At 36.7% G+C, this 23,559-nt stretch overlaps 1 protein-coding gene across 1 annotated transcript; it reads right to left on the bottom strand.

Moving 5' to 3' along the window:
* Window positions 1-5,490: 5,490 nt before the first annotated feature.
* On the bottom strand, window positions 5,491-21,949 carry LOC145779380 (T-complex protein 1 subunit epsilon-like). The gene is made up of 11 exons (XM_082590957.1): window positions 21,790-21,949; window positions 19,500-19,560; window positions 17,285-17,449; window positions 16,704-16,902; window positions 16,150-16,342; window positions 13,622-13,771; window positions 13,122-13,241; window positions 12,774-12,959; window positions 12,401-12,538; window positions 6,375-6,555; window positions 5,491-5,978 (listed from the first exon to the last, which is right to left on the bottom strand). Exons 1-11 carry the CDS (start codon window positions 21,892-21,894, stop codon window positions 5,857-5,859), a joined length of 1,620 nt encoding a protein of 539 aa, XP_082447083.1. The 5' UTR covers window positions 21,895-21,949; the 3' UTR covers window positions 5,491-5,856.
* Between the last annotated feature and the right edge of the window lie 1,610 nt (window positions 21,950-23,559).

Below are 23,559 nucleotides of genomic sequence, written 5' to 3'. Positions count from 1 at the left end.
TAATACAATTTTTGTATAATAGACACTACTCCAAACATCTTCAAATAAAACTATAATCCGCAACACGTGCCACTTAAATTTTACATGCATCGGATTTAGTATTAAATTACCTTTCCAGGGATGTGCACCAATAGGTCGGCATTTGGAAGGAACTCCCAGCAGAACGCTTCAAAGATGCAGGAGGATATATTTACGATAAACATTAAAATAATACGATTTTTGTATAATAGACACTACTCCAAACATCTTTGAATAAAACTATAATCCGCAACACGTGCCACTTAAATTTTACATGCATCGGATTTAGTATTAAATTAATTTTCCAGGGATGTGCACCAATGGGTCGGCATTTGAAAGGAACTCCCAGCAGAACGCTTCAAAGATGGAGGATATATTTACGATAAACATTAAAATAATACGATTTTTGTATAATAGACACTACTCCAAACATCTTCTAATAAAACTATAATCCGCAACACGTGCCACTTAAATTTTACATGCATCGGATTCAGTATTAAATTACCTTTCCAGGGATGTGCACCAATAGGTCGGCATTTGGAAGGAACTCCCAGCAGAACGCTTCAAAGATGGAGCATATATTTACGATAAACATTAAAATAATACGATTTTTGTATAATAGACACTACTCCAAACATCTTCAAATAAAACTATAATCCGCAACACGTGCCACTTAAATTTTACATGCATCGGATTCAGTATTAAATTACCTTTTCAGGGATGTGCACCAATAGGTCAGCATTTGGAAGGAACTCCCAGCAGAACGCTTCAAACATGCAGGAGGATATATTTACGATAAACATTAAAATAATACGATTTTGCATAATAGACACCACTCCAAACATCTTCGAATAAAACTATAATCCGCAACACGTGCCACTTAAATTTTACATGCATCGGATTCAGTATTAAATTACCTTTCCAGGGATGTGCATCAATAGGTCGGAATTTGGAAGGAACTCCCAGCAGAACGCTTCAAAAATGGAGGATATATTCACGATAAACATTAAAATAATACGATTTTGCATAACAGACACCACTCCAAACATTTTCGAATAAAACTATGATCCGCAACACGTGCCACTTAAATTTTACATGCATCGGATTAATGTTTATCATAAATATATCCTCCTGCATCTTTGAAGCGTTCTGCTGGGAGTTCCTTCCAAATGCCGACCTATTGGTGCACATCCCTGGAAAAGTAATTTAATACTGAATCCGATGCATGTAAAATTTAAGTGGCACGTGTTGCGGATTATAGTTTTATTCGAAGATGTTTGGAGTAGTGTCTATTATACAAAAATCGTATTATTTTAATGTTTATCGTAAATATATGCTCCATCTTTGAAGCGTTCTGCTGGGAGTTCCTTCCAAATGCCGACCTATTGATGCACATCCCTGGAAAGGTAATTTAATACTGAATCCGATGCATGTAAAATTTAAGTGGCACGTGTTGCGGATTATAGTTTTATTCGAAGATCTTTCGAAGGTATGTCATGTCGCATTTTGTTTCTCGCACTTATTCACGGATAACTTTTTTAGGCGGAAAGCGGAAAAATTATTCTGCCAGAAAGACGGTGGTATCATCAGAAGGTCCTTAACTCCTTAAGCTATATTCTAACAGAAATATAATTCTGCTTGAATAAGGACCTTTTGATGATCCACCTTTTAGGGTAAAACAGGCTGTAAGGGTTTCAGAGAGTGGTAAAAGCCTATATTGGATGTAATTCGCTCTGCTTGGCATTGAACACTTTTTGTAGCATTAATAGTATTTATTGTTTTATATTCGCTTTTTGTAATTAATCGTTATTGTTGGGGGGCGGTAAAATTTTTTCAGTTCATGAAGGGGCCGTTGGGCCAAAAAAGGTTGAGAAACACTGCTCTAAGGTTAGGGTAAGGGTTAGCGAAACTGTGGTTAGCGGAAACTACGCAAAAATGCTTGCGGAAACTGCAATCAGCGAGGGTTAGAGCATAGATTAGTCTGTGGTTAGAGCGGTTAGAGTTAGGGTTAGCGGAAAGTGCAGAAAAAATGTTTTTGGAAGCTGCGATCAGCGAGGGTTAGCGTTAGGGTGAGGGTTAGCGGAAACTGCACTCAGTGACTTCGGCTTTGTGCTATCTTTCTCTCGATCTTTTCAGGTGGAAAATTTTAAAATGTTTTCAGAAACTGCGATCAGCGACTTCCGCTCCTAAAAAAGTTATCCATGAATAAGTGCGAGCCACACAATGCGACCTGACAACAATAACATTTTTGCATTGTTGACACCTCTTCAAACATCTTCGAATAAAACTATAATCCGCAACACGTGCCACTTAAATTTTACATGCATTTAATTCAGTATTAAATTACCTTTCCAGGGATGTGCACCAATAGGTGGGCATTTGGAAGAAAATTCCAGCAGAACGCTTTAAAAATGCTGGAAGATATTTACAATAAACATTAAAATAATACGATTTTGCATAATCGACACCTCATATACATCTTGGAATAAAACTATAATCCGCAACACGTGCCACTTAAATTTTACATGCATTAGATTCAGTATTAAATTGCCTTTCCAGGGATGTGCACCAATAAGTCGGCATTTGGAAGGAACTTCCAGCAGAACGCTTTAAAAATGCTAGAAGATATTTACAATAAACATTAAAATAATACGATTTTTGCATAATAGACACCTCATAACATCTTGGAATAAAACTATATTCCGCAACACGTGCCACTAAAATTTTACATGCATCGGATTCAGTATTAAATTACCTTTTCAGAGATGTGCATTAATAGGTGGGCATTTGGGAGGAACGTCCAGCAGAATGGTTCAAAGATGGAGGATATTTTTACGATATTCAAGAAAATAATATAACTTTGTATAAAAAACACCACTCCAAACATCTTCGAATAAAACTATAATCCGCATCACGTGCCCCTTAAATTTTACATGCATTAGATTCAGTATTAAATTACCTTTCCAGGGATGTGCATCAATAGGTGGGCATTTGGGAGGAACGTCCAGCAGAACGGTTCAAAGATGGAGGATATTTTTACGATATGCAAGAAAATAATACGATTTTTGCATAGAATTAGGTTCTCGTCTTGCAAGAAATTAGGTTCCGGTTCTCGTCTTTTTTTAATATTTGATGGCAGGGTCGGATTTAGCTGATGGGGAGCCCAGGGCACTTTTAGATTGGGGGACCTCCGTGCAAAAACCATCTCTACGTCTACAGTAGCATTAATCCAGCACTGCACAGCATTTTGCAGAAACTTCAAAGGCTGAAAGAAAAAAAAACATAAAACCACATTTTTTTCACGTAGGGGGCCCTTCAAAAGTTTGGGGGGCCCGGAACACCTGTACTCTCTGCCCCCCTAAATCCGGGCCTGTTTGATGGGGTGAACGACAGTTTATTTTTAATTAATATATTGCATAGTGCATACTTCTTTTCAAGCAGTCGGCCTGTAGGCAATTTAAATTTTAAAATATGCAGTATTTTGGAAATTGTAATCAAAATTAAAACGACGAGTTGGAGAGCAATGACTGGGAAAACGAAATCGCTGGTTCGACTTAGGCTACTGGATGTGCGCTTGAGCAAAGCATTTGCAGATCTGGTAGCCATTCAGCGACACCTTGAAAACTTCACTCTTATCGATCTCGGTGACCGGGTCTGCGTCAGTGGTTCAAGCCTATAAGTAGGCTACCAGTATTCGAAACTACCAAGATTAAGCTTTCTCAGTCGGAGAATGACAATTCTCGCAATAAATCAAACAAAATGTTGTTCATCAATTTGGCTCAAGCAGGCAACGCTTTTTTTTACAGACTCCGATAAAAAATTCTGACCTGTCTTTTTTTCCCGCCAATTTCTCTACCATTTAAACGTTTTTAATTTTTTTTAAGCATCTCAAAAAAAAAGGTTAGCCTATAGTATTTACAATTACTCATGAAACGCCAGACCTCCTGTGCAAGCCTTTGTACCCATTATAACTACCAAGACCTGGATATCTCCTTTATTCTAAGTTACTTCTTTTGTCTTCAACGATCTTGAAATTGCCATGCGCGATTAGCAAGACATAGCCTATAAGCAGGGTTGGAAGTCGTTAGTCAAAAAGCAATGACTATTTCACTATTCGATAGTGCCCAAAAAAGCAATGACTCTCCGCTATCGATACTTAAAAAAAGCAATGAATAGCAATTACTAAAAATATTGCATTTGCCTATTTAATGACCAGTGATGCCAGGTTTTTTTTTTTAAACAAACAAGTGAATCTAAAATACAAGCCTAAAACAGGCATATCAACACAAAAACAAGCCCAATAATTTGCAACCAATACTAATTAGCATAAAGCACGCAGTTTAGCAGTTCAATTTTCAATATAACCTTTGCAGTCCATACAGCACGTTTATTTCAAGAATGACATTTGTTTACGCCATTCCAAGCAATAATTATCTTGAAAAGAAAGGATACAATGTTGACTACAATAAAAACCTCGCAATTTCAGTGTCTAAAACAAGTTAAAAAAAGTTTGACTGGCCAAAAAACAAGCAACCCGCAAACTCAAAAAAAAAAATACGCAAACTTGAAAACAAAAACAAGCCCAAACTTGTGGGAACACCGCAAGGTTGGCAACACTGTTAATGACTCTGGCATGGTTTTTCTGAACTGTGTTGCTGCAAAATTTTCCTTAACCCTTTAAAGTTCGAAAACCGGAAGGGGACTAGGTCGAATAGTAATCCGAAAACTAAATCTCGAAAATTCGTTTTGACGACGAAGTAAATGAACAACAAAAAATGATTCAGCAGTTCTCCTAAATACCGATTAGTGAAAAGCGAATAATGATTTCGTTGCTTGCATAAAAAAGCAGTGAATAACGCGCATTCGATATTTATTTTTAAAAGGAATGGGTATGAGCATTCGATATTCAGAAAGCAACGAATAACGCTATCGAATAGTGACAACTAGTCGTTACTTCCAACCCTGCCTATAAGTTACATGTTTTCCTGTTCTAACTCCCAATATTCCTCTTAAAGGCATACTAAAGGAAAATTTCAAACCGGAATTAAGCATTAAAATGAGTAAACTGAACATTCAAGAAGACATTTCAAAAACAATTACCCAAAAAAATTTGTTTTCAATGGCGCTGGCAAGGCCCAAAGTCCAGTGTTTCATTTATTTTCATTTTTTTCAAAATGACCAAAACGTGCAAACACAGCTCAAGAATACGTCATAAAGTCCAGCAATAACAAAAGCCACGTTACCAATCTGATGTTTTGAGCAAACTGTCTGCTGTTTTGATGTTAAAATGTGCTGTTTTGATGTAAATACATATTACATAGCCTACAGTCAAATCGCCCGCAGTAACAATTATTGCGTGATCGGTTGATTGCTAGACTTTATGACGTAGACTTTATGACGTTTTTTACAGTCGCACGCTTCGTTGCTCAGGCCAATCTCGTTTTGAAAGCTCTGACAAAAGCACGCGCACAATGGTGGTCAGACCGCAATGGGGCAAAATTTTATTGAAAATGGTTTTATGGTAGCATGTTAAACACAAAGAACGTGGAAAATCGCCAAGTCAGGTTTTTCCTTTAATACCCCTTTAAAACACAAAAGCGTGCAACATACTGGTTACAGAACAACTTCCGAAGGTGGAAATTTGTTTATTATTGGAAAATGACAAAAGAACACTTAATCGTTGCAGCTTACAGTAGTAGGCAACGTAGGCTATACGCAGGTAATAGATAATACGTAGGCTATACGCAACTGTATAAGTTATTACTCATGCGACACAGTTTAAAACCACACACGCATTTTGACATTTAACATTTCCTTCATGCATAGAGAATCCATCAATCAGCCTTCGCCAGGCGAGCGAACGTCGTCAATTTTGAGGATCATTCTAACCAGTTGAGTAGCGAGAGAAATTTGCTGCTTTTTGCCAACCAACGTTTCGATTACGTGCTGCTCTTTCATGTCTGAAAACATACAAGACATAGTAAACAGCTGACGTAATAAAAATAATTTCAATATTTTTAATCTTCTTCAAGCATCGTTGACTGAATAAGATTTTAAAGTTGTGAACTTTCCAAACAACTTAAACATGTCGTTATCAAATGAAAGATCGAGTTTTGTTTATAAAGTGCAGTTGACATACGCTACAGTGTGATAAGACGAGTGGATGTGGAATATATTATATATCAACGTTTTCGCCGTTCAAAAATTTAAAACAACGTTAGAAATATACATGTCCTACCAGTAGAAACTGTTCTATCGACATCAAAATGAAAATGCAGCTATCTGCATTTTAAAAACCAACGTTCACCATCACATTATCAAAAATATTACACAAACAGTTCAAAAAAGAAACTTACCTGACGAGCCTTTCTGAAGACAATCTATTCCAAGATGAGGATTATTTGAATTGACTTGCTGGGAACGGATATCAGACAATGTTTGAATCGGATTTAGACCACTATTTTCTGACAAAGCGAGCGGCACGGTTTCGAGAGCTTGCGCATACGAACGCATGGCGTATTGTTCCAGCGATGGATTCTACAAAAAGTAAATCACAATTATGAAGCTAACACAAATGGAGAAAAACATGGGAACATATAAGCTACACTAATGTTAAATGCAAAATAAACTATGAATGCAATCCACTGTCCATAAGCACTGCACGAGGTATTTGGTTAATTGTTTACTTTTTATTCTGGAATAGAAAAAATAAGTCAGTGATGATAAAAACTTCTACAAATTCCGTGAATATCTCGCATCCTTGTTGATACAACATCTCGACCGGTTATTTCATATTTATCATTCGGGAAAGGTCAGGTTAGTTGACTCAGCGCTAATATCTAACCAATCATGCGCAAAAGTCATTCCATTGTTTAAGTGGTTACATCATTTAAAGCCAGCCTTAAAAAGTTCAAATGTCTGAATGCAACGGTTGACGAGTTATGCGAGAAAGTATGTTTTTGACAAAAAAAGTTCAATTTGATATGGTAGTACATACTACATAAGGTTGTATCTCTTAATGTAGAGCAGGGGTCACCAAACTTTTTTCTCTGAGGGCCGGATTGCTGCGAGATTAACAGCTGCGGGCCGGATGCAAATTGCGAAAAGATATACAACTATTTAGAATCTCCATTGACTTGAATTGAGCACAATAAATAACAAAGTCAGCGGTGGAATAGAAAAGTTGTGATGAAAATCGAAAGGTTGCTGGAAAAGTTATAGGCCTACCCTGTTGTGATACACTACAGGGCATCGTGCACTTGAAAAAACTTTCCAAACTTGGCCTAGGGTGTTCCCATTTGTGGTGGCCTAATGATAAAAGAAAGATAAGAAAAATTAATATGGAAAACCATTAGCAGGTTGCGTGTAGCTCAACAGCAAAGTCGGTCCTTTACAAAAAGTTTGGTAACTTTTTTTCCTTAACCCTTTGGAGGTTGGGGAGGGGGGCTGTCAATTCAACTTTTTTGTATCTCTAAAACCACTGAGGCTGCTACTACGAGATTTCTTGACTTTTTCTAACTTTTATTTACCTCTATTGAGCTGAAATTTTGAGCGAATAAAGGTTATAAATTGAACGATATAAGTCATTTTTCAGCACATCCTCTGAAATATTTCATATTTTATTTAAATCAAATATAGTTATTACTATCTGAATCTTTAACAGCCTGTTTCACCTTTAACGGATCATCAGAAGGTCTTATTCAAATAGAATCTACTTCTATAGAATCTATTTCTATTTGAATAAGACCTTCTGATGATCCGTTAAAGGTGAAACAGGTTGTTAAGGATTCAGATAGTAATAAATATATTTGATTTAATTCGCTCTGCTTTGTTTTTTTGCTCAGGATTGAGCACTTTTTGTAGTATTAATAGTTTTTATTGTTTCATTATTCTATTTATAAATATATGTTATTTTGCATTATTATATTATTTTGCATGAAAAATATAAATTCAAATTGAGATTGTGTAGAAAAATTTTAATCACAACATTGCAATGCATGTTCTTCAATCTTCATTACTCCACCAAAAAAATAATGTGTAAACTCAAGCAATCGCAAAATAATCCAAAAGTCATAAGTCACTTCAACATTTCAACGTATATGAGCAGTAGACCTCCCCAATCCCCGGACTTTCTTTTGTTTTCATCTATATTGTGACTTTTCTGCATGGGTTTTCAATGCTGATTTCAAAAATATGCATAACATTTTTTTTTCGATCTACTTCTGGGAAGTTATTCGCTGTTGCTTAGCAACAACTTTTCATAAAAATTACAAAAATCCCCTTTACTTTTAACCTAGTATGCTAATATCTAGATTATCTGAAAGCATTTCTTCTGCTGAAGAATTTGAAATTTTTTTTATTAAAATTGGACAATCGGTACCAGAGTTATGACCGTTTAAGTACCCAGGTTACGCAGTCATGCATGACTGATTTTTGTTAATTTATTGCCAAATAATACTAGAAAAATGGTGAAAGTTGCTGTCAAGGAGTTTTTGGGGGTAAGGAGTTCAAAAATTATATTAAAAAGTGTCTCAGAGCAACAGAAAAAAAGTTATTAAAAAATTGATACGAACAGTCATGCATGAATGATTTTCTCGCAGTCGCTTCATTCCTACAACGAGATGTATTCCTTAGGCACCACATTCCACAAACGTTAAATGCCTGGAGTCATATACAATATAACGTGGAACCGATCATCTCAATGTAGCTAACATCTGGGTACCCATTGCACTTGATGTTAGAATACACGCTTCATTGCTCGGAAAGAGCTCTGATCAAGTGCAAGATGGTCACGGTCCGCCACAATTTCAATAGTATCTCTCACCCAGCATAATGTAGTCTATGTATCTAAATCATGTGGCAAAAAATGGATTAAGTCAGCTGAACTTAACGATAACCTTCTGTAATGCATTTCAGGTTTCACTATTGATCAGTTAGCATTTTCTACATGTATTTTGTATGATTATATAACGTATTGTATACACTTCTACTGTCTAATATTCCGTATGTATTCATGTATCCATCATGGAGCTGAGGAAGAGTAAAACGAACAATGGTTGTTTGCTTGGTAATTTGCAGCCTTTAAAACATTTCAAGGAAGGACAATTTAGACCAACTACTGGAGATGTTCTTCAGAAATACATATATATATCATCTTCAATTACATCCTCGCAACCACCAGAGTGGGAAGCTCGCAGCTTGGGATACAGCAGTATGTCTAGCAAAAGTATGGCAGCCTGCTTGCATTCCACTGATGACAAAACAAAATATCCAAAACAAAATTATTGGTTTGGTTGATGTATGCAAGAAATACAAACATGCCAAAAAGGAATCTGCTGCCTTAATTAAAGGGGGTCCAAGAGCTGCTGGTTGGTTTGTTTCAACTAATTTAAGAAACTGTATGTCTTCAGGCTTATCTTCTGGTAGCAATGTTTTATTTTTGTTAATAAGATTTTCGGCATTCTTAGCAGATATCATAAATCGTGTTGTCAGTGTTTCTCGAAATTTAATTAAGGCAGCAGATTCCTTTTTGGCATGTTTGTATTTCTTGTATTCATCAACCAAACGAATAATTTTGTTTTAGATATTTTGTTTTGTCATCAGTGGAATGCAAGCAGGCTGCCATACTTTTGCTAGACATACTACTGTATCCCAAGCTGCGAGCTTCCCATTCTGGTGGTTACGAGGATTTAATTGAAGATGATATATATATGTATTTCTGAAGAACATCTCCAGTAGTTGGTCTAAATTGTCCTTCCTTAAAATGTTTTAAAGGCTGCAAATTACCAAGCAAACAACCATTGTTCATTTTACTCTTCCTCAGCGCCATGATGGATACATGAATACACACGAAATATTAGACAGTAGAAGTGTATACAATACGTTATATAATCATACAAAATACATGTAGAAAATGCTAACTGATCAATAGTGAAACCTGAAATGCATTACAGAAGGTTATCGTTAAGTTCAGCTGACTTAATCCATTTTTTGCCACATGATTTAGATACATAGGCTACATTATGCTGGATGAGAGATACTATTGAAATTGTGGCGGACCGTGACCATCTTGCACTTGATCAGAGCTCTTTCCGAGCAATGAAGCGTGTATTCTAACATCAAGTGCAATGGGTATCCAGATGTTAGCTACATTGAGATGATCGGTTCCACGTTATATTGTATATGACTCCAGGCATTTAACGTTTGTGGTGCCTAAGGAATACATCTCGTTGTACGAATGAAGCGACTGCGAGAAAATCATTTATGCATGACTGTTCGTATCAATTTTTTTAATAACTTTTTTTCGGTTGCTCTGAGACACTTTTTAATATATTTTTTGAACTCCTTACCCTCAAAAACCCCTTGACAGCAACTTTTACCATTTTTCTAGTATCATTTGGCAATAAATTAACAAAAATCAGTCATGCATGACTGCGTAATCTGGGTACTTAAACGGTCATAACTTTGGTACCGATTGTCCAATTTTAATAAAAAAAATTTCAAATTCTTCAGCAGAAGAAATGCTTTCAGATAATCTAGATATCAGCAGACTAGGTTAAAAGTAAAGGGGTTTTAAAGGGGAGTTTTGTAATTTTATGAAAAGTTGTTGCTAAGCAACAGCGAATAACTTCCCAGAAGTAGATCGAAAAAACTTTTTATGCATATTTTTGAAATCAGCATTGAAAACCCATGCAGAAAAGTCACAATATAGATGAAAACAAAAAAAGTCCGGGGATTGGGGAGGTCTAATGAGCAGTTCTAAAATTCACATAGTTTTAATTTTCAGATATGCTCAGCGTGAATAATTTAACAAAGTGAGTCCCAAATTTTGAAACCGTGCCTTAAAAAATAACAGTGATATCACTCCTAAAGCATAAGAAGAATCGACAGTCCCCCCCAAACTGAGCAAGACTTTAGGAACCCAACCTTTTAAGGGCTAACAGTTGTAGTGCAGCTGTTACTTCTGCAGCACGTGGAGGGCCGGATGAAATCAGTTCGCGGGCTGGTTCCGGCCCGCGGGCCGTAGTTTGGTGACCCCAGATGTAGCGGTATCTATGAAACAATATTTTTCACACGTTATAACTAAAGTGTGATGCACATTCTCTCTAATTTTGGTTGCTCTCTTCTCAGCAAAGAGTTAGTGGCAGATATTTTTTCTGATTAAGGCACCGAAAGGTTAGTTGACTCACTGACGATCGTCCAAGTTGAATCAGTGAGTCAGTTGACTCTACAGCAAGCAACATCAGAACATGGCATATTTTTTATGGAAATTAAAGGCTAAATAGCTTTTATTCATTTGCAATAGCAGATCGGAATGTTGAATTTACAGAGAACTTTTTTTAAAGTAAACAAAATCTAAATTCTAATACTGTAAATCTATTGTATTGCTACTCAACTATGGGAAAAAAGATACTCAAAACTAAAAGAGAATTCCAATACACGTGTATGAACAAGCTGCAAACGCCATGTGTGCTGGTACATCTGGGCGGAGTGCTGCAAAGCAGTTTGGAATGGACCAATCAACGTTTCGATGGTACGGTATTTAAAAAAAGGTTTCCAAAAGCTCATCAGGCAACGTAAAAATGGGCTATGCAGAAAACAGGAAAATTTTCACGGATGAAATTTAGAAAGATTAGGCGGGACACTGCATTAATTTGGTAAAGCAACATCATGGCCTATTTATATAGTTAAAGTAAAAATGCGAGATTTCGAGTTTGCTGAGCAAAACCAAGTCAGTAGTCACCATTCCCAAAAATTGATCAGACAACAAGAAGGAAGAGAGCAGTTGTGGTCATTTATGAAACGACTTAATTTTCCATTATAAGTAGCCTCTGTCTACCCTTAACACTAGAAGTGCTACATACAATTTTTTAATGCTGACACTAATTGTGCAACAATGTATGTATTCATGATGTAGCTACCTGTTCAGCATAAGTCAACAATTCTACAAGATGAGTAAATTAACCCTCAGCATCGGGTTAGGTTAGTTGACTCAATTCAGTACAAGTTTTGAAGCTTCTGAAAATCATACTTAAAAACTCATTATCGCACTAAAACAAGTCCTGGAGTTGGAGTAAAGCGTTCTTTATATTTGATGAAATTTTCAGCTTGGTAGATAAAATTTGTTTGAAATTAAAAGCTTTTAACTAATAAAAGAGTCAACTAACCGGACCTTCCCCTAAAAATTATATGATACTAAACTGGCATTAAACATTTCATATTAACTGGCGTTATAAATACGTTTAGAATAATGAATTCTGTAATTAATTCAACTCTGGTATATACAGCATGTTACTATTTTGAAAAACAATCGTCTGACACTGAAATTATTTAAACTTCTTAAAACCCATTTAATGTGATAGAAAACGCGTCAATATCTTACCAGATCAGCCGCCTTGTTGACAGCAATCGCACAGGCGATTTCACAGGCACCTCCACCATACACAACTCTGTTGTCTCGAACCAAATTTCGAATGACGCACAACGCGTCATGGACCGAGCGCTTGGCTTCTTCCACAATCTTTATTAGCAAGAACATTCATTCAGGTTTGAGTTATAAACCAAGTACAAAAAGATGTTTTTTAGATTAACTCCAAAACGAAGAGCTACAAGATACAGCAGTATAGGCATATCTCATCAAAGGGCAATCAAAATTGGGTCAACTATGTAGTAAAAATTAACTATTAACAATTGAAACAAAACCACCCCACTGGCAGTAAAACTGTCTCAAAACAAGACTATAGCTGAAACTTTACCATTTTGTTTCCTCCGCGTAGGAAGATAGTGACTGCTTTCGTGTTCTTGCATCCTTCAATGACCAGCATACGATCTTTTGTCGTTCCGAAGGTAAGTTCCCTAACAATGCCAGCATGGCCAAGTTTGCCAGCAGATAATTCAGAAAATCTGGGAACTATTCGGCCACCAGTTGCAATGGCGATTAGCTGCAAAACGAGAAAAAGCATACGTTGAAAAAAGATCATGTTGTTTTCATCTCTGCATGCAATCAGACTTGCCAAAGTGGAATAAGACCTCACGGGAGTATTGTAGCTACGCTCACTTCACGCCGTACAGAATTTTTCTAAAAACAAATTGCATTTTCTTACTTCGATTTCTGGCCCACCAACCCATCGCACAGCTGGAAGTTCATTTTGAAGCAATAAGTGATTTGCTTCATCGTCAAAACCCCATTGACATATCGCAAGATTGGCACCACAGTCTTTCACCTTTATGAGCAAAGTGAAAGAACATGCATGTTATCTTTTAGGATTCGTTTGAAACCATGTCACAAAAACATCAAATAAATTAAAATATCGGTACTGCAACTGTCGCTTAAAAAAAGTGCACAGATTTGAAGTTAGCTTGGCAACAGTGAATGACATAAGATTATAAAATTGAAGCGTATCATTCCGATAGCACAGGATTTTGTTCGACCACTGAGGGTAGCTTAGGCTGCCATTTATTATGTTTGCTCAAAATGTCCAATTTTGCATGGGGTGGCAGCTAGCTGAAAACAATTACTTGACGTCCAAACATCAGGGTCACGCACCGTTACAGAAATAGAGAGTTTCCGGAGTGTTACACTAAGCATAATTCGCAGTGGTACCTGTTTAACCATTTCTTGAAATTTTTCTCGCTCATAAACCTGGAGCTTTTTGTAATCTTCAACTGAGGTGACGTCAAGCTTATGTTTTGTCTTGGGCTTGGGAGGTTCAAATGGGCAAGTTAAAATTGCCAATTTTGCGTCCTTGATTTTCTAAAACAAATAATTTCCTCATAGTAATCCTAACACGAATCAAATCAAAGTTAAGAAATGTTATAAACTGCAGAAAATGAAGTAATGTAGCCAACAACAGTAGATTTATAAATGTTGCTGACACTACATAGCAAAAATAAGTTTATTTTCGCACACAAGTTTTGAGTAGAGATGTACCGATACCAATATTTTCGCCGATACCGATATCACTTTTTTAAGCCGGTGCCGATATTTTGCCGATACTTCAGTTCAGTGTTACAAAATAAAGCAGTTTTAGTATTTGCAAGGAGTGTGATCAAATGCTAAGTTTGACCTTATTTGCATAAAACTATTAAAAAAAGCTTTAAATTGGCATAATTTAGTTGTAAAGATTCAATTAATCCAATTTCTCTGTATTGTTGTGCCATAACACTAATAGTAGTGTTTAGTAATAAAAGGCCGCCATGATTAAGAACTGGGGCATAAGGAAACAAACATTATAATTGCGGTTTCTGAAAGATTAATAAAGGGTTTGCGCAAACTCTCTAAATATGCTATCATAATTTAAAATAACATATAAATTTTAAACCAAGTCCTTTAATCAGGGTTGAGAAAAACCCAGGTTTTTTTAAAAAAGATGCAAAAAAGGTAGATTCATGCTTATTTCACCTCAAAACTACTTTTTACGAATGAAGTGCCTTTCACTCACAGTACATGCTTGCATAACTCAATAAAATATTGCACTAGGGCTGTTGTTGCTTGAATGCTGCATCATCCATTAATTTCAAGATCAAGTTGGATGTTGCATCATCCACTGATTTCTATACCAAGTTGATGCTACCGTGGTAGAAATCACATTATTGCATCATTTGCTTTAGATTTGAAGGCAAGGAGCATTTATGCCATCATGTTTAAATATTTTTTATCATTTATATATATATATATATATATTATATATAGTAATGACTAATGGATGAGCATTGTGCAATTGCGTGGCCAATGGCCATTTAGGCAAATGCTATGAAACAGCCATGCATTAGAATCCAGAATCTGTAATTGGTAAATAGCCTCCTAAATTGCATTTCACATCATATATACAGACTACAATAGAGTAGTACTTTCACCAGTTTAACTATAATGCCTTCTTGCATAAATGAGTTTTAGTGTAGTATAGGCTACACAAAGTGGCATTACTTGATTTTTGTGCACTGTACAGTGGACAATATCCACTGCGTTTTCAGTTTATTCTTGGAAATTTACTTCACAATCACATCCTTAAGTCCTAATTTAAAGTTTGTGTTAAGTGCCTTGTAGTGTTTTAACTGTTTTTGTTCATTTTTTTAATTTTCTATTAAAAACTGGACAAATATGATGCTCTGGGTTTTTTTATGTTTTTTTTTTTTTTTTTAAGTGGGTTTTTTTGGGTCGGGTAAAATATCGACAACCCTGCCTTTAATGTATATTGTATAATAGTCATACAAAAACTATTCGACAAGTGATGTTCAACCTAAGGGAGCTTGTTGTTTGGTTGTTGCTTTTGTCAGGCTTGATAATATTACCCAGGCAGCAAAAACGTATACTTTTGCACCGTTTCTACGTAGCTAGACGTTTAAAAAATCCATGTAATTTGTAGACTCGATCACATGTAATCGAATTTGTTTCTCGGCTGTCGAGTGTAACATGAATTCAGCGATAGACGCGTGTTTCGCCCATGAGGCTGGGCTCATCAGTATTGCACCACTAATTCATGCCACATAGTTTTCAACCGCTGATTTTGTCAGTCAATTGAACCCTTATCTTTGTGGAAAGAAAACAAGTCAATTAACTGTCGCCACTCGCCAAAGATGCTCGCTGTTCTATAGTGAGTAGTCAGATAGTGCTGACTCTAGGAAAATCGCTTCTTCTCAACTGTGTAATCGGATTTGTTGATTCATTATTTGCTAAAATGTTGAAATGATGTCACGTCATTACGCCGCTTTGAGATGTAATTTCATAACGTCGTATGGACGAAAAACTAAAGTTTTATGCTCTGTTGGTAGTAAAAAAGAGACACAGATGACAAACATTGGAGAAATTGAGTCTCCTTTACAATTTTAAGAATCGAGCAACCCAAAACTGCTGAAACAAAACGTTTTGTTTGAGCTGAAACAATCTTTGCAAGCAATAAATGCTAAAAGGCGCCCGCACGTGGTCGTGGGAGTATGAGGTATCAAAAATGTGAACAGGATCAAAAAATCTATATCTTTGCTGACTGTGAGAAATCCGCAGCAAATATGTTTTTTACATTTTAGTATCGGCCAAATTTTACCGATACGGTACCGATACTCCAAAAATGGCTGATATCGATACCGATATACCAGTACATCTCTAGTTTTGAATGTATTAAAAGCTGTTTTTACTTTTGGCATTTGGGGATGGCTCATGTCCTTATCAATCAAAACGCCTTTGATGAGTTGGCTGTCTTCCAGTTTGCCACCTCGCTTTCCTTCAACTTTAATCAACTCAAAATCAACATCTCGTCTTTCAAAATCAGCAACTGACAAAATTGCGTCAACTGCAATTTTTGCAAACTGCCGATGACATTTTGTGACTCTGCAAGACAATGCGTAAATTGTATAGGTGAAAATAACCTTGCAAGAAGTGACAGCTAATGCATCTATTTCCATTGTATAGTATATATAGTACAGTATGATGGTATACTAAATCACCATTAAAGACAAATGAAAAGCAGGTAATTAATGACAAGGAAACTCCAGTTCACTATGACTGATGATAGATACTTTACATACGGGGGGGGGGGGGGGGGGGGGTTGTCGACAGCTTTTTGTGTTAAAACTCTTTTTAGTACAAAAATCTAGCTCCAAAGCAAACTGCAGTTGATTTACTGTTTGATTAACTTCAGAATGTATATAAGTGATTTTTACTGAAAAAACATATAACAACAAACACATACATTTTTGAACCAAGAGTAGTCATGGCAACTTGAACTAGATTCTCGGTATCATTTTTATCTATGGGAAAATTATCTGCAATTTCATCTAGTTTTGACAGAGCAACTCGCATGGCTGTCTCATAGCCATCAGCAATTCGAATCGGATGAATACCACGATCAATTAACTCTTCAGCTTGCTCCAGCAAAGCACCAGCTAACACTGCAACACAAAAGAGGAAGCAAACATTGACACAGTAAAAAATTATGCAATTTAGCATAGACGTTAGACAATTCAATCAATGCACTTCAGTTGGAAACTTCACTTTGTCAATCACTGTGACCAGACCTGCATCAGAGGATTAAAGCATCTACAAATATATATATACAACTGCCAAGATTAATTTCAAAAGAGAAAAACCCAGACAGAGAAAAATTCCCAGAATCAATCCAACCAAAAGTTCTCTCCTGTTTTAACTTTTGGTTATAATCTACGATATTCACAAGCAATAAAATTTATGTGGTATTTCGAAAACTAATGAAAACAAAATCAAGTGGTGAGAGTAAATTAGCAGGTCAACATTTCAGTAGCCTATGGTACTTGCCTACAACTCCAGTTGTGCCATCACCAATTTCATCATCTTGAGATTTAGAGAGTTCAACCATCAGTTTGGCGATCTGATGACTTACATCCATTTTGTCAAGAATAGTGGCACCATCATTTGTTACAGTCACATCCCCATCAGGAGACACCATCATTTTATCCAAGCCTGAAAAATTTTGTTTTAAGAAACGTATCTCTACAGTCAAACTTCAAACGTACAATACAAAAACAATCTGTGATCGCTTTGCACTGAGGGAAAGACTATGCGTTGGCAAAAATAGTAAAGCTAACAGCTAATCAAGAAAAAAATATCCCTCTGACAGGTGTCAAATTCATAATGGTTGATATTCGAAAAGTTGATTAGTGGAGTGGCAGAAGACTTGAAAATTGCGAGTAGAAAGTTGCACATAGCTCGAAGCTGCAGGTTATCTGACTCTCTTTAGGAGCTAACGTCAGAGTGAAATAAATCTAAATGTGGTGTAAAGAAGTTATAAAAGAAAAGTGGAATGTAAACTTGGCTAATTAGAAGAATTCAAATTAGCGAAGGATCTTTAAGGAATAAACGTTACACAAATTCCCTTTGGCAATGAAAGATTGGATCAAGAGTTTTTATAACGATTGTTTCCGGGTTGCAAGGTGGAACAAAGAACAGCCTTCAGTAAGCACTTAGATTAGCATGCGCGATCTGGTTGGGTTCTGGTTGTATTGTTTTTTTTTCTCTTATTATTTTAGAGACAAGTTGTTTGATTCGTTCCTCCAGGCCAGTGGCTCTTAAACTGGGGGGTGTGAAGATCCTCCAAGGGAGTCGTGAAGGTGGTAGACTATTGCTTGCAGTGGGCCTATGCTCGTAGGCGCCTAAGCCGTGGGGGCCAGGCCCCCACGCATATTTCTGCATGGGAGCAACTTTTTATGCTGCATTGATACATGAAACATTGATACATGAAACGTCTGCAGACGTTGAATCAATGTAAAAATGACTGATTTTGCTGCCTGAGACATATCAAAAATCTACCATTTTGCGTCGATACAATGTCATCAGATGTTGAATGTACACAAAAACAACATAATTTGCTACGTTGACGCAGCGTGCGTTTAGCTTAATGCGCTTGCAAACAGACTCGATGTCGCTTTTGAAAGTCGAAACCTCTGCAGAGAGTTGTCGCGGCAGTGATTCGCTTGCTGTGAAAATGAACTTGAAGTCTCGGCCCGAGGTAACCACTAACCAACGTAACAAGGGCTGGTACAAACCGCATTGCGCACACGCGGCATAATCAACGCAGCAACGGACTCGCGCAAACTGCATGGCGCACACACGACCGTTGCCATAGAAACCCGATCAAAGGCGGGGAATATGCGCATGTTTTGTTTCATTAGCAACACGAAAACGGGCGTATTACGGCAAATTAAAACTTGAAAGCAGGGTAGTGAAAAGGGAGCAATGTCAAGTCGAAAACTTTATGAAACGTCTCTCCGTAACTACTTTTCAAGGGCTGTTTACGGATGTCAGCAACTTTTAAATTTATTCATGGCGGCGTGCTGTTGAATTGATGTAAACATGAATGATTTTATTTTCACCAGGTATATTTTCAAGCGTATGATCAAGTTAGTATTTGCATTCCATTTACAGTATACCTTTTAGTAAACCTTTTCGTCTCTTGTTTCATGCTAATAAATCTAGTTCGTTGCTAAACTTTATGTTGTGCTTAGCTTAAAGAGTCGCAGTCCATCAACCGCTAGCCAACGCAGACGCATAGCATGTGTTTTGGTCGAGTTTTGTTTATAATAATTAACGGTAGGTCGAACGTAGCGATAACTCCGAGTGTGGCAATAAAAGCAATCCTAGTGTGACGACATAATTACGTCATCCATCTGCGTGACATTTCGCTGAATTTACGTTGCTGCTGATGAAACACGCTTTCTCTCCCACGGCCAAAAAAATAGTTAGGCGCCTATGCCTATGCTACTGTATTGCGCAAGTGGTAAACAAAAAAGGTAGTTAATAACGAGTCAGGTTAATCTTATTCAAAAAGGAAGTATTTACATAACCTTAAGTGAACACTAAACATGATATAACAGCATAAATAATAGTTCATAAATATAGCATAAATAGTTTGTAAATAAGATATATACAAGTTTTACTACGAGTTATAACTGTAAACTAACTTAATTTAAAATGCAGGATTCACTAAACAAGACTCAAATTATAATTCACTCACCATTGGGTCCTAAGGATGTTCTGACTGTGTTTGCAACAGTCTTAGCAGCAAGGATATGAGACTAGAAATTCAAAAAAAAATTATGTGATTGGCATATAAAACTACACATTGCACAAAATTATTCTTTTCAACTCCATCTCTGGGCTGGAAATGATAGTGGTTCTGGCCCGGAGGTGTGTGTATGGCTGTGGTCAAGCTCATGACCTTGGATAAATCTAATTTTATGTATCATCATGATATTGTAGTGATGCATGAGAAGAATACACAATTACACATGTTGGCTGTAACATTGGCTTTAAACGTTTACGTAAGATTGAAAATGGGTTCAGGGAAGTCAATCAAAAATCTTCAATAGGCCTATATTAAAAACAATAGGCTGCTACATCAGGTGGATAGAAAACATAGTCACATTTGAATTCTACCCAAATATCTATTTTCGAATGAACCCTTTTAAAGGACTGTAAGCATTAGAGCACCTTCTTTAAGAGTGTCTGTCTGGTTATGGTATCGATTCAATGCTTGATAAGAGTTGTATACCAATAACCAGGGCCGTTGACAAGATAATTTCTACCCAGTACCAATGAGTTTGTCACATAGGCGCCGGGTTTTGAAAATTGCTGGGGGGGCAAACTTTCTAGCCGACTGATTGCTTACATTCAAAATGCTGATGTTTGTATGTCAGCATTGATGTTTGTTTGTGTCTATCTGCCATTGTATATCGCCAAGCTTTATAATGTAGGCTCAGGCCTCGAAATTCACGGCGGACTTGTCCGCCGTCACAGCATGTGATGGCCGCGGGAAGTGCCATCTAGATCGGTCATATTTGTCCGCCGAGAAATAACATAGGAACTAGTGATACAAATCGTCAATGCATAGCATAAACAATTGTTGCGATAATATATTTTCCAGCGCATTCTAGCGCGCATCTTAAAATGTGAATACTGTATGATCCCTTACCTAGCTTCCATTTAAAGAGGAAAACTTTCAATTTTTACATTGCTTCAACGATTGATGACATTGAATCAGCGTAACAAAGGTGAATTCTTCGCTAAGAATCGATAGGAGTACAGGTACTTCTACACTAATCACGCGCAAGTTAGTTCAAGTTTTACGTCACAATGTCTGGCTTTGATCTCCGAGTAATAATGATACGACAAGGTTGGTTACTAAATTAGATTATACGAGTAGGCTATTACAGCAAGATGCAACAAAATTTGTTAAGTTTTGGTATTACAGTAGAAATTTTCCGACTCCTGCCCAGAGCATTGTGACGCAATAAGCCACACGACCTCATTCGGTGGAAGTTAATCAGTTATGTGACGTATTGACCAGCTACCCGTCGCTTTGACTCTTCAAGCGCAAGTCGTTGGTCTGATGAAAGCCTTTCAGAGTGACTTTAATAAATTTTTAAAAAGCCTTCTAAAACCGTAGTTATAGTTCTGAAATGGCGAAGAATTATTATCAAGATAAAGTAATTAAGCATGACGATCGACGGCTAAAACTGGTGTGTCCGCCGTCAACAAAAACGAATTTCGAGGCCTGTAGGCTACTTCGAATTATACGCTGGTCACTTTGAACTTTAGCTCTTAATATGCGTAGATACTAAACTGAGCAAACCGCACCTCGTTATTGACACTCCCAAGAAAAAACAAAGCAGAAGAAATCAAGAAAAATGTTTTTCAATCATTGTTACTGTGCTTCAACGGCACCATGATGGCGTTTATCAGCTACCGTACTTCTGTTTCTTTTGTTATCTTAGGAGCAGCGCTCTTGTTGCAACAAGTAGATCTTTTAATTGAGATCGATCCGCAATGAAAGTCAAACTAACGCAAATCTGAACTTAGAAACATTTGATTTAGGATAATATGAAACCAAGGAACTTTCAGAAATAATTAATTAAACTACCATTCAACGTTTTATAGGCAGAGAAAACTTTTTCTCAAACCGTAGAAAATTTCATTATCAGATCACCGCTTCAATGCGTGATGGAAATCTATCACGCATTGAAGCGGTGATCTGATAATGAAATTTTCTACGGTTTGAGAAAAAGTTTTCTCTGCCTATAAAACGTTGAATGGTAGTTTAATTAATTATTTGATTTAGGACTTTTTTAAAATAATTTGCGGGGGGGCAGCCCTCAGTGCATTACCAGGTACCGTACTACATTATGCATTACCACAGTATTCATCCAGATATGTGAAAACGACAGCGGATTTATGATTACCATAGACACCAAATTATACAACTTTATGAAATACAACTGCAGTTCTAAATTGTATTCACAACAAACCTTAATAGCATCAGTGCCCGACAATCGTGATTTTGTTTCTTGATCTCTTAAAATTATAAATGGGCGACCATACTCATCAAACGCAACTGTACCAACAGATGACATTTTTTATTTATTGCCACTTTGTGTTTTCTTCTTATTGGCTGTAAAATAAAAGTTACCGTATCACAAATATATTTCTGACTCTCTTTCCTTTTGTTCTTACCTGGAAATCTATGAACAGTTGAACACAGTATGGTTTGTGGAGATGTTTTTATTTTTCTAACTTACCGGTAACTAAGTAATCTAGCCCAGTTGATCTTCCTCTACTGAACTTCACCTGATTTTGTGGGAGTTTGGGCATAATAATGAGTTCAAATTATTCTTTGGTATATGACATACATACAATGCTGACAGATGCTCCAATAATTTGACTGTCACACACATCAGGGAGATAAGGGCCAGGGTTTGATCTTAACGCTAGTCCGCTAGCCAATGGCTAGTGAAAATTTGCGCAAACTAGTAGAAATGTTGCAGTACTAGTCCGATCGGCTAGTGAAAATATTAGCCGGTGAAAAGTTTTTTAATGTTTTAAAATTGCATTGTTTGCGTCTGTAGTACGAGAAGGTGTTTTTGTGCGTATTATTGCACTCTTGTGCGTACTAAAATCTGAAAGCCTTTAATTTAGTTAGTTTCAGTCTAAGTCAAAACACTTATCTTAATACGTCATCAGACAAGTGAAAAGTCAGTAAACTGGCCGGACTAGTGAAAACGGGGAGCAACTACTGGTAGTCCGGTGGGCTAGTGAAAAAAAAAGTTAAGATTGACCCCTGAGGGCGATAGCTCTTTGGGTCGGTTATCGGGTTGTTTGGTTTTAGAACTGCAACAACCAATGCTTATATCCTAGGTGTTATTTGTTTGCCCAACAAGCTTAAAATACATTTGCTTTGCTTTCACATTCATTATTTTTCTACAAAGTGTTTATTTTTCCATGGTAATTGCCATGGTTATCAAAAAGCAAAAAGTGTCCTTAAAGTGCATTGCTCAAGCATACACCCCGAGTGCTAAATTAGATCTTATTTCCTTCTTGTTGCAAAGTGGGGCGCTTAATGAACTGAGATATCTGGGATTATCTAATCCAGACAGCAGCAAGTCTTCACATTACGTATCTTTTATTGCTTTTTTCTGCACATACACCAACACAGGCGTTACTTTGTTACTGTGTGACAGGCGTTACTTTGCACTTTGATTCCACTAAATTGAACTAGAGAACCATCTAAGCAAGGCTACACAAGGGTAAGGAAAGCATTTCACCTAAACTTCAACAAGGTTTCCAGAACATTCGAAAACGAAAAACGGTTTCCCAGAGTTGAAATGACGCCCAAAGGATTGGTTGCCTACATGATATTTTGTCATGCGTGTAATTTTTTTCTTAATTATCCAAAGGTCAGATGCACAAAGTTTTTTTTGATTGATTGTGGAATTTTTTATTCTCAGAAAGAGAGAGTCTTTCAAAAAACTTTATTTTGGCAGATTGATATACTGGCGAAGGCTTTGAAAAACTGATACAGATTTGAAAACTAACCAGAAAACGCTTTATGACCCTGTTACGTTCACTGTTCGCACCCTTATTACATCATTGTTTTTTAGTTTCGAAATCGGAAGTCGATGTCTAAGTAACTTCGGGTCATAACAAGAAAAACAAATTATTTCCTTTGTTTCGAGCATTTAAAGAGAATGTCCCCACTGATTGATATAACCCCTGCTGATAATTTGTGCCATAAACAGAGT

Source organism: Aplidium turbinatum, chromosome 11 (assembly GCF_918807975.1).
Source record: "Aplidium turbinatum chromosome 11, kaAplTurb1.1, whole genome shotgun sequence".
NCBI classification, from domain to species: Eukaryota; Metazoa; Chordata; class Ascidiacea; order Aplousobranchia; family Polyclinidae; genus Aplidium; species Aplidium turbinatum.
This window is presented reverse-complemented; position numbering and strand designations above follow the sequence as displayed.

What these genes read in the sequence shown, in the direction of transcription:
- LOC145779380 (XM_082590957.1), bottom strand. Translation starts at nt 21,894, where the DNA reads ATGTCATCTGTTGGTACAGTTGCGTTTGATGAGTATGGTCGCCCATTT. An exon ending in CGGGCACTGATGCTATTAAG is followed by an intron (nt 19,561 to 21,789) that starts GTTTGTTGTGAA and finishes TTGAATTTCTAG; the next exon opens with TCTCATATCCTTGCTGCTAA. An exon ending in TCTTCAGAAAGGCTCGTCAG is followed by an intron (nt 5,979 to 6,374) that starts GTAAGTTTCTTT and finishes GTATGTTTTCAG; the next exon opens with ACATGAAAGAGCAGCACGTA.